The following is a 15,425-nucleotide window of genomic DNA, read 5'->3' as shown; positions in this document are numbered from 1 at the left end:
CATATTATCATTTAGGTATAGTTACACTTAAATTATTTAGATTCAGTTTTTCATAACTTGTGTCTAGTGGAGGGCGGAGTTGGAGGAAAAGAAAAAAAAGAAAAAAATAAGTTTTGAATACCCATATCCATATTTGCCATGCATCAGCATCCATATTTGCCATAAGATATATACCTGCATCCTTACCACACACAAAGAGGACTTGATGGAAAGGCATGATAAAAGAAAGAAAGAAAGAAAAAAAAAAAAAAGCAACACAGCACATCTAAGATTCGAGAAAGGTATGAAGATGCTACATAGACATTTTCTTTTCTTGAAGATCAATTTAAATCAAGAATTTGGCGCGAAATGTCATAATTGTTGGAACTCATCTGGGGAATTTCAAATAAATTTACGTGTGAAAGTCCGCGTTGTTGTGGAGTGGTGCGCATACTAAATACCGGTACCCGGAGTTTGGCGAGGTAAGCGACGTCAACACTGAGGAGCGGCGGCCAGCGTGACTTGAGGTTTCATTGATGTTGCATTACATCGCCTGAGTCTGTATCTCCTTATCCTCTCTGCCTCTGCTGCAGCAACATACAGGAGACCGTAGAACACTTATTGCTGTAGTGTCCACGCTTCCAGTTACGCAGTGCCCTACAACTCTACCAACTCATATACTGGGCACCACGACCTTTGACTTGCTTTCCCTGCTGGCGGGGGCAGCGTCCACCCCTCACAACAGTTTGCATCAGGTACGCCCGTCATCACCCCATAGGAGATCACAAGGGCTCATAGATCAGAATCTCTCGGTTCTCAATAAAGAAATGAGTGGGAATGTTATTTTCGGCGATTCATTGTGATACTGCCTGGAGAAATATGACCGTTACAGAACACCGATAGAAAAATTGGGTCTCAATAGTAGTAGGAGTCAGTGGAAGAGAAGAGGGTAAATTTGCAGTTTCACCCAATATCCCCAATCTCTACCCATACCCCCAACCCCTCCAGCAAGCTTGGGGGCCCTGTGGGGAACCGGGGGTTTTGTGGGGGAGGGGGGCACATACGAGTGATATATAGACTTTGAAAATGTAGGGAAATTTCCAAAATGTAGCAAACCAAAAATCTATTATAACCAGGGGGCTGTGCCCCCCCTTGAACTCCCACCATTAGTATATTCGAACACAACCTAAAAGCTAAGGTAACCTAACCTTTCCTAACCTTACCTATCCTAACCTAACCTATCCTAACCTAACCTATCCTAACCTTACTTAACCTAACCTAACCTATTCAAACGTTATGTAACTCCCCAAAAAGTATTAAAAATCTAGGGATATTTCCCTACAAGTGAAAGAAACACACACACTCACTAACCTTTCAATGACTGGAAACAGAATCCCAGCTAAAAACTGAGGTAGATCTTTGAAATTCCATCCCGACCTTATTATTCGTTTGTGGCAAGTTAATATGGGGTTAGAAATGCTCCTAGCAGTGTGATCTAGACTGTGAGACACTTCATACTTATGTGCAGTTTATTGGGGGAAACTGCAATTATACCGAGAAGAGATGGGTTGGAGTTCATTTGAAGAAGAAATGAAGAAAAATATTTCATGAAGGAGACATAGGTAATGAGTTGAGACAGGTGAGTTACGCAGATGTACAAAACTGTAGATGTATCCCAGCGATGGAGGAAAAGTAAGTGGGAAAATCAGAGAAGAAGCAGAATGGCAAGTATTGGAGTTTAAAGAGATTAAAAATAAGATTGAAGAGTATTGTTATCAGGAATTGAGAAGCTATATGGAATGGTGTAGAGACAAAAAAATAAAATAAATAAATAAATAAAAAGGATAAGGAAAGAGGGATGGAATCCGAAGGATTGAAGAGACAAGTTGCTATCCAAGACTAGAAGTGGGACACTGGTGATTTCTTACCATAATGATGGTCTTGGTCCTTCATCAATCACTGCTGTATCTTCCAACCAATACTTCGAGAGCACAGCATGAGTATTTCAGGGTGGTTGGCTAATTACAGATGTAGCACACAACAGAACGACTAACAAAACTCATAAAGACAATGACCAAGGAAATGTTCAAGTAAATGTTTAAAAGATTGGATAGATTGGGGTGACACAGCTGTTTCTGGGAGAGAGTTAAGTGGTGATGACGTGTAGTGAGAAGAAGCGATCTCTGACATCAGTGGAGTGACGAGGCACAAAGATCTTCAGGTCAAGACCCCTTGTTCTACCCAGATTACCTCTCAGAAACAAATTGCTTAAATGAGAGCTCAACCTACTCATAATCTTCCAGACCTGAATCAAATCAGCTTGTAATAATCTATCCATAATAGAGATTAATTTCAATCCTGACAGTCTTTCTGGGTATGACGGGGCAGCAGATGCATCTACTTTCTTAGTCCACTTCCTCTGAATGGAATCCAACATGTGCAGATCCCCCAAATAGCCAGTATTTCACACCTCACTTCCAAAATTGATAGTTGGCTAGACATGTGTAACGAAAATCTGATACATGAAGTCAGGTGCTCAACATAAGGTCCCTTTGAAAATACTGTTAGCAACACAGCTTTACATCATACTTCTTGAATATGTAGGTGAAATTTTCATTGAAGAATCAACTAGTATGCCAAGATTCTGAATGTATTCTTTATTTTGGAAGGGGTGATTTCCTAGAAAGTAATCATGAGCAAGAACAGTATTATGTCTGGAGAAATGTATGCAAGGACGTTTGTTGATGGAAAAAGAAGGTATGGTACAATACTGAAATATCATTTTGTATAGGTAAAAGTGCACCAAAAGCATCAAATTTCATGGACAAAAGTGCAAGGTACAGTTTGAGATCATCAGCAAATAAAATGGATTTGCTTCAGAGATCACCAGTAAATAACATAGTTTATGTAGATCAGAAAGGACAGACTCATAAGGGAACACTAAATTATCTGGTGAAAAAATGAATAAATAAAATAATTCATAATATAATGTGACCATTATAGAACACAAAGAACTGAATTGCATAGAAAAGTAGCAGGAATCATTGGGAGAGAGAAATAGAAAGTAGAAAATAAGGGAAGAGGAACTAAAACAATATTGGGACTGATAGGAGACGGAGACAATAACAATACAATAATTAAAGTGCTTCAGAAATATTTCCCATACATTTCATGATTTTCACTGATGTATATGATTTTAATTGTCTTACAGGAATAAATAAGAGTGCAGTGCAGTGTCAAGATCATCACAATGTTGGTTCATACCTGCACCAAGGACTCACTGCCCAGCCTCAGGGATTTTACCTTGATTTTGGTGAGTCTGCTTGATAAAGACTGAAGAAAATATGTATTCCATCAAAAAACATGTGTACTGTATACATCAGGTGGTAAACTGTTGGAATAAATTGCTAGAACAAGCTGTGAGTGCTGTCTCATTAAACACATTTAAAAGAAAGATAGGAGTTCCACACACAACAGACAGAAATGAAAGTGGACAATAGTACATGTAAATCAGTAGTGGACCTGCAAAACTGAACCTTGCCTGTTGTAGTGTTCTCACTTTGAAGGGCCACATCTAATTGACAAGAAATTTAAGACTGATACTGTTGACCCTTATAGCCTACAACCTCCTGTCTCGTACATTCTCCTGACTAGCACATACAGGTATGGGGCATTCCTTATCCTGATGTAAATGGTCCATTTGCATTTACCTGTGTTTATTGTTTGTAGATAAAAGTCAGTGATGGAAAAATGAACAGCTGCTACTATTCTTTGCAGCCGTCAGTGAGTGTTGGCAACGCTGGACAGCTGGCAGTGGACCTGCTCATCACCAACCTGCCATGTGAGAAGGTGCGTCTTCTGTGTCAAGTTGGTGGGCACTTTGCTTTACTGCATTGATTGTGGTGTTATTGAATAATACTGATGTACTAAATATTATGTACTTGCCTTGCTAACATGTGTCTCTTCTTTACTGTTAGAATGATTAGGTAATAGTCTTCAGCCTTATAGATAGCATGAAATCAAATGATGATCACTGTCACTACTAATTAAAATATGTAGGTTTGGATAGTCTACACCAATATAATTTAGAGTTTAAGGACAGACAGCTGTATGGTAAAGCATTTACATGTAAATAAGAATTGAGTAGAGATGTATAATTCAGTACTTTGTTATAATTGTGGTGTTAATGCAGTAACTTCTTACTTCATTATAGGTGGCAGTCGTGCACCATGCAGCACTGTACCCATTGGTGGGAGGCAACCCATATGACCCCAACAGCCAGGAGATCACTACCAGTGCTGACTTGTACCTCATGGCTTCTCAATCCTTGGCTGTGCTTCAGATCCGGGCACCACTAATCAGGGTACTGGGTTCGCAAGTGGATCTTGCTTTGATGTAGGGAAGTTGAGTTTGAATGTGTTGATTGTCTTGTTACAGAAGGAAAAAATGGTCATACCATTTTTTTTTTCTTTCAATACACACTTTATCATTCTGTACCCTTTATGATTTTACAGTGAGTTATTGTGTCTTTCAGCAGTTTGTGATTACTGTTGTCCTTAGTGAACCACCAATGCATCATTCAACAACTTTGCAGTGAAAGGAGACTTGCATGCCTTTCTTTTATTATATATTGTTGGTGATTGCAATGTTAAGAATGCTCTTACATGCTGGTGTGACAACATCTTAATGTATTGTTGACACAATCCACAGACAGAACGGCATGCATTCCTGACAGAGCTGACAGACTGGAGCAAGGCTGCTGGGATCCGGGAGATAGTGATGTTGGCATCCTGCAATGCTTATGAGCGCTGGGACAACAGCCAGATGACTGGCCCACAGCTGCGTTACCTCACTTCTGGAACACCACAGCAGAACATTAAGGATCTTACGTGAGTGTGAAAAGTTTCATATATCTTTGCGATCGATAGGTAAGATAAACTGGGATAAAACTGGCCATGTTTACTGCACCACAGTAAGAAAAAAAAATTAGTTCATCTCCCTCAAATGTGTGTAAATGGCTTGATAGCCTGTCATAGGAGACTTTTTATTTAAGATACTGATTTTCTTATGATTTGGCCTCCTTTTCTTGAGTGTTGCACAGAAAATGTCATTATGTTACTTGTGATGATAATGGTGGTAGTGGTGATAGCATCCCTCATCTCTTGCCCTTTCCACACACTACTTGTGATGATAATGGTGGCAGTGGTGATAGCATCCCTTACCTCTTGTCCTCTTCACCACCAGGTCTGCTGGGGCTTTGGAACTCGAGAAACGCACAGATGAACATGGAATTCAGCAGCCTTTCTTGTCAGGAGCTGGATTTGTGAAACACTTTATGGAAATCTGGTAAGGTTAGTGTTTGATACACTGGATCTACTTTTCAGTGAGATGCATGGATGCATGGTTGGATGCTGTGGATGCTTTTCACTGAGGTGCATACCTGAATGCTGTAGAGAAAGACCATTTGTATATGAAGTAGCACCAAGGTTTTCCCATTCAGTGTCTATAAAATGTTTGCTGTTTATGTTGTCACATTGAGTATGTTGAACATTAGAAGGCCTGTTTTGTAATTTAGTGGTCATGGGATCCTGACATGAATATCACACAAGCAAACAACATTCAAATCTTTCATTGGACTCGCCTGGGAAGGAAAGAACGAGTTTGAAGGCCTTGAAGCTTAGTAACATTCTCCACTGGATAGTTACATGTAACTTATTAGCTTTGAAGAGCCTCCTTCTCCAAGTTTGATTTTCACTGTACTTATTGTTCCTGTGCTTTTAGTATTTAATGTGCATAATGGTGATCATTGAATGTGTATGACTGAGCTGAGTGGTAGTACAGCTTTCAGTAGTCATAAGGTCACCTTCATACTGCTCAGTTTCTTGCTGTGGCTGTTCATGACATGTTATCATGAAATGCAGATGTGATAACTTGGCATTGGAGTATTATGTAAACACTGAAATGAGAAGTTCCCTTGCCTGGGATGAAACCTATGTCAGAATTTATGTGTTTTGCAACATGTTACCTGCTGGGTCATAGTGCTAACTAGCTGGTCTTCATATAGCCATCTGCACACCACAGCATTGTGCCATACCTCTGTTTCTCAATTTTGTATGTACATATGCTTGTTGGCACATGCATAAAGCTGCCCTACTCTTGTAGGACAAGAGTTTTGATGACTACAAGATTCAGCATTTAACTATTATCTGTCTACTGTGAGAAGCACTCTGTTGATCAATTAGAATTTTCGGTGTCTGACACCCACAAGACTTTCCCTTTCTACTAATGGCCGACGGGGCTAAGAGTGTGAATGACATGTATGTGTGAATAAGTGGTGCCTTGTCTAGGCCATCCAATGTGGGATTGCTGGTCTGCCATATAGATAGATAGACATTTTCTGTTGTAGGCAGACATGATCACTCAAGTGCTGTGGCTAGCTATGGTCACAGTGTGAAAACAACCCAATAGGGATTTAAGCTCAAGGTCTTTCACACTATATTATGACACTAATTATGCCACTTTCTTTTATTCAGTTTATCTATCCTAAGTAAATCACATGAATGGTAGGCTGTCTGTGTTTTTTCTGTTTCTTACAAGCATGACTTAAGTAATAAGAAAAGGAAATGGAAGGTTTCTGCTACAGACATTACTAGTGAAAGAGGTTTGGCAGTGACTAACAATCTTGGTGGTGGAGTAGATATGAAGACTTTATGGAACAGATTTTCTTAACACTGATTTTGTGTGTTGCAGTGACCTACCCACCACTGTGCTCATCAAGTTTGTGGAGGAGGGAGACAACACAATGGATGCTGTGATGCTTCTCAGTTTTCTTAGCTCCTGGAAGAAGCTGGTTAAGGTGGGTTGTCATTCCTGTTGACATTGTAGCAAGGAAAGCTAACTAATGATTGAATTATAGGAATGAAGGAAACTTGAGACATACTGTTTTTACTTCACAAAGTTTCTCTTACTTGCCTTTCCCAATAAGTAGTATCATTCTTTCATTTTATTGTGTTTCAGGGAAAAAACACAGCATGGAAGATGCCTTTCTCCTGGAAAAACATGTATGGCAGACCAACACCAAGGGAAATCTATTGATTTACTCACTTGGAAGACCATGGTTTGTCTTTGTAAGTGATGCTGGGATTTGTTAATTACTTTTCCAGCAAAATATGTCTTAAAGCTTGTGTTATGGCAACAGGCATTGTGGCCAGGAACTGTATGATCATTTGTTTGTGGACAGCCTCTGTTGCATTAGTGGTACAGAGAGAGAGAGAGAGAGAGAGAGAGAGAGAGAGAGAGAGAGAGAGAGAGAGATACCGTTCTCTACCATCTTGTAATCCATGGGGATAACAGTTGATTACAGAAATAATGTTACATCAAGGTATGGTAGCTTTATAAGTACTAAATAGTACAGATAAATTGTGGGGCTGATTATTACTCTGCTTTTGGGTACACCACACCCTGGTGGTCATGGAGGCTGTGTTTCTCTCTCTCTCTCTCTCTCTCTCTCTCTCTCTCTCTCTCTCTCTCTCTCTCTCTCTCTCTCTCTCTCTCTGTCTCTCTCTGTCTCTCTCTCTCTCTGGGAAAGTCAAATCCAACAAAGTGGGGTTTTGAGTTATTTGGCATTTGAAACATTACCTCAGCTTGAATTTCTTTATTGTTGTGAGAGCGAATCCAAAACAATCTGTTTTCAGATATTTTAGTTTCTATGTTTATTTACTTTTAATATCTTGGTAACTAATTTCATGAACATAATTGTTTTTCTAAGCAATACATGCAATTGATTTTTTTTTTTTTTTCCACTATGGAAGCATGTATTACAAATAAATTGTTACTTTTTTCATGTGTTTAATGTCTAAATAAGAAAAAAAGTTGTCACTTTCAGTGTTATATAACTATACTAAAATGTAGGATTCAAATTTATTTTTTTTAGACTAGTTTGTTAAAACAGCCAGACTTGCATGGCTCACCAGTTTCATGCTCAGGAACATTTTTCTTGGTCTAGTAGCTTGTGTAGCCCTGGCCAAGATTGTTTTTTTTTTTTTTTTCCCCTCTCTCCCAGGTCTGAGGATCACACTTCCTCTTCTTGGAATGTCCACATGATTCATGGTCACTATCACTGCTTCTGTTTTTGATTCAGGTAGTATTTACAAGTAATTTTCCATAGATTTAATGATCTATGTGCAAATATAAAGGCACTGCCCGGTAGACTAGCAGGATGTGCTTTCATCTGATTGGCAGTGTGGAAGGTGTGGCATGACATCAGAGTGCAGCCCACCACTGATTGGCAACCAGGCATATCAGGTTCACTTCTACAATATACTTTCTCTTGGTGCGTTCCACACATGACAAAGTTCTGAGTGCTAAGTTAGGTGCACCCTAATGTTCAGAGGGATTTTTGACCATTATGTAAAGATGAAAATGGTTTTGAAACATGTGGTGACATGAAGATAATGGCCAGTAGAATACTCTGGGAGGTCCAGCTCAGAACCACTAAAGATGTAGATTCACCTGTCTTACACCAAATGCCTCGTATGCAAAATCTATGGATTTACTTACCTATATTTATTAAGTTTTACAAAGTTACAGAAAAGGGCAATACCACTGTGTAAAGAAGTGAAATACTGAGGCACAGCAGGATGTGGATGCTATGTAGAGTATTCATATGTTTCTGCATTTATTTATGTATTTACTCACCAGTTCTCAGCCTGTTGTGTAGATATATGATGTCATTGTTGAAGGGAATCAGAAGTGAACGTCTAGTAGGGTTTGGAAAGTATGAAATACGATCCATGTTTTGCTAGAAAACACAGTGGTGATACTATAATCCAGTAGTTTCGAGAGAGAGAGAGAGAGAGAGAGAGAGAGAGAGAGAGAGAGAGAGAGAGAGAGAGAGAGAGGTTTCAGTTTACATAGGAAACTGGTACAATATTACTACTTGACTGGTGAAACTTTTCCATAGCTGTTTGGACCAGTAATTAAAGTGTATTCCTGCATCAACAACTCTAGCCACTCCTTAATCCTCCTCTTTCTCCTCTTATTCCTGGTATTATTCATGGTATTCTAAATCTTTTGATAGGCCACATTGAGTTGAGTTCTCAAGTGTGTGTGTGTGTGTGTGTGTGTGTGTGTATGATGATATACAATTTCCAAAATCACGCATTTCATTACTCTTAAAAACAAATTGCAGTATTTTAAAGCATCCAGAGTGAAGTGGTTAACCACTTAAGACTGAAAAATTGTTGAGATGAGGTGATGGAATTTCAGAGTAGGACCCCACATATTCTACTAATAACATCAATAACAATACAAAGAAATGTGAAACAAGAATAAGAAAAAAATGATTAATCATAGTGAACACATTACAAATTGCTTATAGAACTTCAAACTTGATAAATTTTGTCATATTTAAAAAAAAATCTATAAGCAACTTATATTATATTATAATGATAATTCATAATGATGATCATCATTTTCTTATTCTTTACGTATACTAGTTGCCTTCCATTAGTTACTGTTACTACCTTTCCTCCTCATCCTTACTCTCTCAATCCATTTCTCTCTGCTTCCTTCTCCTCCTGCCCATCTTTCCTTCTTAACTTTGCATCCCTTCTCTCTTTTTCTTTCCAGCGTGCAGCATCCTCATTCATACCCAGAGAGAGAGAGAGAGAGAGAGAGAGAGAGAGAGAGAGAGAGAGAGAGAGAGAGAGAGAGAGAGAGAGAGAGAGAGAGCAGCCAAACGCAGATCCATTCCCATAGTTCCTAACTGTATATACTCCTAGGTTTACTATATACATATTTTCATTGATAAGACGCACGACTGAGCACTGTACAGGAATTTCTACGCCTATGTCACTTTGTAGACAAACGCACAATATACTCCTATAAAAATAAACCGCCTGGAAACGAGCATCCCAGCTCGCCTAACGCTAGAGAGAGAGAGAGAGAAAAAAAAATAAAAGGTAATTAAATAATAAAAAGTAAATAAATTCATCAAAAATAAATATTTTTATCAGAGACTATCCAGTTTTTGTGCTTATCAATGCAGAATACTAGCATGCCTTCATTAACAGCGCTAGGAAAGAGGAAAAGAAAACTTTAAACGTAGTAGTAGTAGTAGTAGTGGCGGTGGTGGTGGTGGTAGTAGTAGTTGCTAGCACTGCAGTAGAAAGTGAGTATTTTCGCGTCACATTTAACAGTTTCTACAAGCTCTGTGTTTCACATCCTCCCCTTATTCTTATTAACCCAAAATACACTTTCGTTAACGAGACCAGTGAGAGAGAAAAAAAAAAAAAAAATCTTTCAACGAAATAATAATATAAAGAAAGTCCTTTCAAGGAAGAAGTAGTACAAAGAAAAAAATGAACTTTTTACGCATCGCATTAACATACAAAACCTCTCAGTACTTTGAAGAAAGCGAGCTGTTTACACATAGCATTAACATTACAAAGTCTCGTCTGAAAGACCTGGTAGAGGAACATGTCTTGCTGAAAGAAATTACATACTGATCAAGGAATTACACAAGGTAAATTTAACTGTGAGTTTGACTTCTTTCTCGTGTCTGAAAGAAAAAAAAGTGTTTACACGCTGTATAAACTTATGAGAAAGAGAGAGAATATATATATATATATATATATATATATATATATATATATATATATATATATATATATATATATATATATATATATATATATATATATATATATATATATATATATATATATATATATATATATATATATATATATATATATATATATATATATATATATATATATATATATATATATATATATATATATATATATATATATACTAATGATAGTTTAATAAGGATTTTACATCATCAGCGAGAGAGAGAGAGAGAGAGAGAGAGAGAGCCCAACTAATTATTTCTCCGGCCTTTGAAAAATGGTCCTAATGAGGGAACAAAGTGACTGAGAACTCATGGCATAGAAAGAAAGAAGGATATTGCTTTCATTGGCTTAGCGTGTTCTTTATTGAGTACACAACACGGAGGGAATAGTACTTTAGGTGGCTCCGAGGAAGATACAGCAGACTTGTTCCTTAGGTTGGTTTCTCAGTGGGTCTTGGCTTTGTCCATGACAGATTTGTCTTCGCCTATCTGCATGAACCACTTTCCCTCCAGAGTCTCGTTCACGTTGCATGCCATGAGGGCTGAGTCAGGAACCTGCAGGGCAAGGCAAGGGTTACACGCAAGGAACAAGAACGTGCTGCTGTTCAAAAGTTAAACTGAGGACTATATTCTCAAACGCTTCCGTGTAGATCTCTACTACTTTTGAAAAGCTCGAGTGGGAGTTTATGATGCTTTGAAGAGTGATTTCATGACTGGGGACAATTTAACAAGGATCCTGCATCATCAGTGACAAAACTAAATCCATTAGAATCTTTCTTATCATCTCCGTGGCCTTTTGATCTGTGATACTTGTATTTTTTTAGCGCAATAAATAAATAGCGCAATAAATTCTGATCGGTAACTTAGCAACACTATCCGCACACTACACAGATAGACGCAGCTAGTCGCCTGCTTTCCTCTGTTGGTGGAAGTGTTAGCACATCTTCCTTCGCTAATCTGGCCATTTTTTTCCTTGTGTTTTCGTGACCTTTGATGTATTTTTTTCTGATGGCTAAAAGAGTAACAAGTAGAGAGAATACAGTAGCAGTGATATAATTGCACAAGTCTGCCCAGTAAGTGAAGAATATTTCTGCCCATGCTGGCGCCAGTGTCCGCGTGTGTGAGAAACTCGTTAAGCTATCTCCTGATGAAGGCGGGAAGGACATGCAAACCCTTTGTTCCAGGTCTGGTAGGCTAAGATGAATGAATTCAAGGACCAAGAAACTTACTGGAAGGCAAGTATCTGCCAATCTCCTCCTGACCACGTGAATAAAAAAAAAAAAAAAAAAAACGCAACTTGGATAAAGTCCGAGCGTGCAGCAGTGCTTCATGATAGGCTGCAGATTCATGATAGGCTGCAGCTTCGCAGTTATCATGCTCGCAAGAAACTCCCTTCTTATAACCGCACAGAAAACAAAGAAAGTGAATTTTGCAAAGAAATATCAAGAATGGGATCTGCAGACGTGGAAGAAAGTACTGTGGTCTGATGAGGCAACATTTTCAGTCACAGGAAGCAGTTGGAGAAGAGTGTATCGTAAGCCTAACTCTGACCACCCACGCAGCACGGTACACAGAGAAGACGGTGAAGCACCCTGCATTGCTGATGGTGTGGAGATATTTCATCTATTACGGTGTTGGTGAACTTGTTGTTTTACCGGAAAAAAATAAATAAATAAAATAAATAAATAATTATTTGGAAATTTTCTGCGATCATCTGCCAAAATCGTTCGAGGATACGCAGGCAGACATTTTCATGCAGGACGGTGCACCATGCCATACCAGTAAATCAGTGGTGCAGTGGCTGCAGGACTGTGAAATTAAACACTTTAAAGACTGGCTAGGCAACATTCCTGACTTGAACCACATTGAAAACTTGTGGGCACTAATAAAACGTCGCCTTTGAAACAGACACGTCATCTCTTCCCAAGCTGGAGGCTGCCATTAGGGATATTTGGATTACTTTTCTAGTCCAGGAACTCCAGAACCTTGTAGACTCCGTCCCCAAGAAGCTAAAGGACTGCATCAAGCGCCAGGGCAACACTACAAAGTATTGGAGGGGTGGTGAGTATTAGTTTAATTTGTTTATTCATTTATAACCATGACAAGCAAGCTCATGAACTGACTTTTCGCGCAGACTGTAAGTGGAAGTTTTCCGCGGCTTAGGTCTTAAAGATGGGGCAGGGGAGAGGCAATGAGGGCCGTGAGGCAGGGAGAGTGAGGAGGCGGGGTTCCCGTGTGGAATGCTGGTCCAGGAGGGCCTGCCAGACTCGCGATGCGGGCTCTTCTACACACATCATGTTCACATGTCAGAGTTAGGCACAAGGCACAGTAGTAAAAGCAAAGAACTGAGCAACACATCAACCTGCTCTCTGTACCATCGGACCTTAGGATAGAACTCGATTGCAGCGTGTTGTGTCCTACAACTTCCACCAAATAGTCCCGTGCATGTTCCTCCTGGTAGAATGTTGCAGTATTTGTAAGGGGGGGGGGGATGTGTACTCCTGCTATCTCAACATCAGTCAGTCATACAGCTGCTCATAGCAATACCAAAATATGATGATTGTGTCCTCTTCCTGTTTCAGATTCGAGCTATCTTGGTTAGCCCTGTCGCAGTCTCTCTAGTCCCTGTTCCCTAAATTCTTATTGGTCTGTGTCTTGTGAGCATGTATAGTTGGAATATATGCCGCGACTTGATCGCTACAAACACATGATGAAAGTTGGATTAGGAACTTCGGTGTTACATGGACAAGAAGCAAGTAGGAGAAAATACTAACCTCTCCCATTCTGGCTACACTGGGAGTCCCGGCCCAGCATGCGCTGATCCTGCCCCACGCCGAGTTCAGCTGGTGCCGCTTCCAATGAGTGATTGACAGCTACCTCGTTACCAACCAGGAGATAAATTTTTGTTGTGTGCCTCTACTTTCGTTCGTCACTGTGGCCTTATACTCTGTGTGTGGCAGACACCCCTCGCACCGCATCGCCGACCTTACTGGTGGTGGTGGCGGTGGTGCTGTTGCTGAGATATGCTGGTGACTTGCAATACAATCAACCAAGGTCAAGGGAGGACCAAGGGATTAATTTCAGGGGACAGATTGAAACTTTGCTTGATTATATCTTGTGAATGAGTTCTTTTATAATGTTTGACGTGGTCTGTATTTGATGATATGTAAGAGTGATATAGACTGAGGGCGAGATGAAAAGCCTCGTGTCCCTTGGTGCTCCCTCGTGACAGGTTGTGCGTGTGTTGTGTGACGTGATGTCATGAGACGCGAGAGGGCAGGCTTGGTGATGACAGAGTGAAGGCAGGGTCAAGAGCCTCTGTCTTGTTTCTTGATGCTTCCTATGATTTTGGTTGTGTGGTTTTGGGTGTGTAGGGTGCTGCGCCGGACTGGCTCTTGTGTCGGGTGTTTGGTGAGGGACGTATCTCCGTGTCGGCTTGCCGTGAAAACTTCACAGTGAATATCCTGAAGGTCCTTTGGTAAAAACGTGTGACTCACTAACTGACTGAATGACTGTTATCTATCCGAATCTGTATATTACTGTGTAGGATTCATAGCTCGTTTCTATTGTGTGGAGACTAAATCGCGATGCGCAGGAGTCTCCCAAGGCAGGAATTTGATCGATGAGTGGGGGGGGGGTGGAACATTCTGATAAGCGGGCGAAGGGTCACGGGTTGGAGCACCGTAGACGGGGGATCGGAAGGCGAGATTGCTGCTGGCCGTCTGAACTCGTTGGAGGATGAGCTTCCATCAGGTGAACTTGAAATATCACTGCAGCCTTGATCGGTTTGTTACGTGGGAGGAGACGTGGTGTGCTTACAACTAGTCGTCAGGGATGAAAGCAAACCTCTGCGTGATTAACTATAGATGACAACGCCGCAATCCTATGTTGACAAATGTTGTGATATTTATGTAAAATCCAGACAATCTATTATCTTAAAACCCGAACCATTCGTAGCACTGTATGGTTTGATGAGCTAAATAGTCCATACTTTATACCTGAATTTCAATAAAAAGTGGAAAGAACTGATATATTTAAGAGAAATTGTGTGATGTGGCGGAGTAGCTAACGTTCTTCCTAGAATAAAAAGAGTATATTCAATATTCGTAAACATATCGTTACCTCAGTAGGACTATTTTTGAAATGCCACTCTGATGATTCAGAGCGTCTCACTACCTAACGAAAGCGAATCACCACCACCACCACCAGCACCACCATATCACGTACTCCATACTCCTCCCACATCCTCCATTACTCCCCCTACCCGCTCCTTTCCATCAACACTCTTTACTCATGCTCTGTTAAATCTTCACTTGATGCTATATGCTCTATAATCATAATCCGAGGGTGAAGGGCGAGGAGTAAACAAGACATTGCTCGTATCAGACGCCACACATCCACTCACCTTGAATTTGGTGGCGCTGATGCAGGACAGGAGACGAGAAGGTGATGGAGGAGGTGTAGAAGAGAGAGAGAGAGAGAGAGAGAGAGAGAGAGAGAGAGAGAGAGAGAGAGAGAGAGAGAGAGAGAGAGAGAGAGAGAGAGAGTTTCGGAAGTAGATGGGAATATGATATGTGTAAGGATGAAGAGGCGGAAAGGAACAAAGAGAGAGGAATGTGTGTACGTGTGTAGATAAGAGGAGAGGAGAAGTGGGGGAAATACGTAGGCGATGATTTTTTTCAACGTAATAATAACCATAGCAACACATGACATCGCATCACACACCACAGCATCGCAACACACACACACACACACACACACACACACACACACACACACACACACACACACACACACACACACACTG

General features: G+C 40.2%; 2 protein-coding genes and 1 long non-coding RNA gene across 3 annotated transcripts in view; 2 read left to right on the top strand and 1 right to left on the bottom strand.

Moving 5' to 3' along the window:
• The first annotated feature begins 395 nt into the window (after positions 1-395).
• On the top strand, positions 396-7,819 carry LOC135103881 (proteasome assembly chaperone 2-like). Its single transcript, XM_064010807.1, has 8 exons — positions 396-734; positions 3,191-3,292; positions 3,757-3,828; positions 4,193-4,342; positions 4,690-4,868; positions 5,224-5,325; positions 6,730-6,835; positions 6,997-7,819. Exons 2-8 carry the CDS (start codon positions 3,230-3,232, stop codon positions 7,072-7,074), a joined length of 750 nt encoding a protein of 249 aa, XP_063866877.1. The 5' UTR covers positions 396-734; positions 3,191-3,229; the 3' UTR covers positions 7,075-7,819.
• Positions 7,820-10,953: 3,134 nt separating this feature from the next.
• The window catches only part of LOC135103879 (ectoine dioxygenase-like), a 13,875-nt gene continuing 9,403 nt past the window's right edge, over positions 10,954-15,425 (bottom strand). The window contains exon 7 of the mRNA XM_064010806.1: positions 10,954-11,173. Within this exon, the coding sequence (XP_063866876.1) occupies positions 11,063-11,173 (111 nt within the window). The 3' untranslated portion in view covers positions 10,954-11,062. The remainder of the gene's footprint in view (positions 11,174-15,425) is intronic.
• The window catches only part of LOC135103880 (uncharacterized), an 85,664-nt gene continuing 81,418 nt past the window's right edge, over positions 11,180-15,425 (top strand). The window contains exon 1 of the long non-coding RNA XR_010270229.1: positions 11,180-12,679. This is a non-coding gene — a long non-coding RNA (uncharacterized LOC135103880). The remainder of the gene's footprint in view (positions 12,680-15,425) is intronic.

This window comes from Scylla paramamosain, chromosome 9 (assembly GCF_035594125.1).
Source record: "Scylla paramamosain isolate STU-SP2022 chromosome 9, ASM3559412v1, whole genome shotgun sequence".
NCBI classification, from domain to species: domain Eukaryota; kingdom Metazoa; phylum Arthropoda; class Malacostraca; order Decapoda; family Portunidae; genus Scylla; species Scylla paramamosain.
This window is presented reverse-complemented; position numbering and strand designations above follow the sequence as displayed.

What these genes read in the sequence shown, in the direction of transcription:
- LOC135103881 (XM_064010807.1), top strand. Translation starts at nt 3,230, where the DNA reads ATGTTGGTTCATACCTGCACCAAGGACTCACTGCCCAGCCTCAGGGAT. An exon ending in TCCGGGCACCACTAATCAGG is followed by an intron (nt 4,343 to 4,689) that starts GTACTGGGTTCG and finishes CACAATCCACAG; the next exon opens with ACAGAACGGCATGCATTCCT. An exon ending in AAACACTTTATGGAAATCTG is followed by an intron (nt 5,326 to 6,729) that starts GTAAGGTTAGTG and finishes TGTGTGTTGCAG; the next exon opens with TGACCTACCCACCACTGTGC.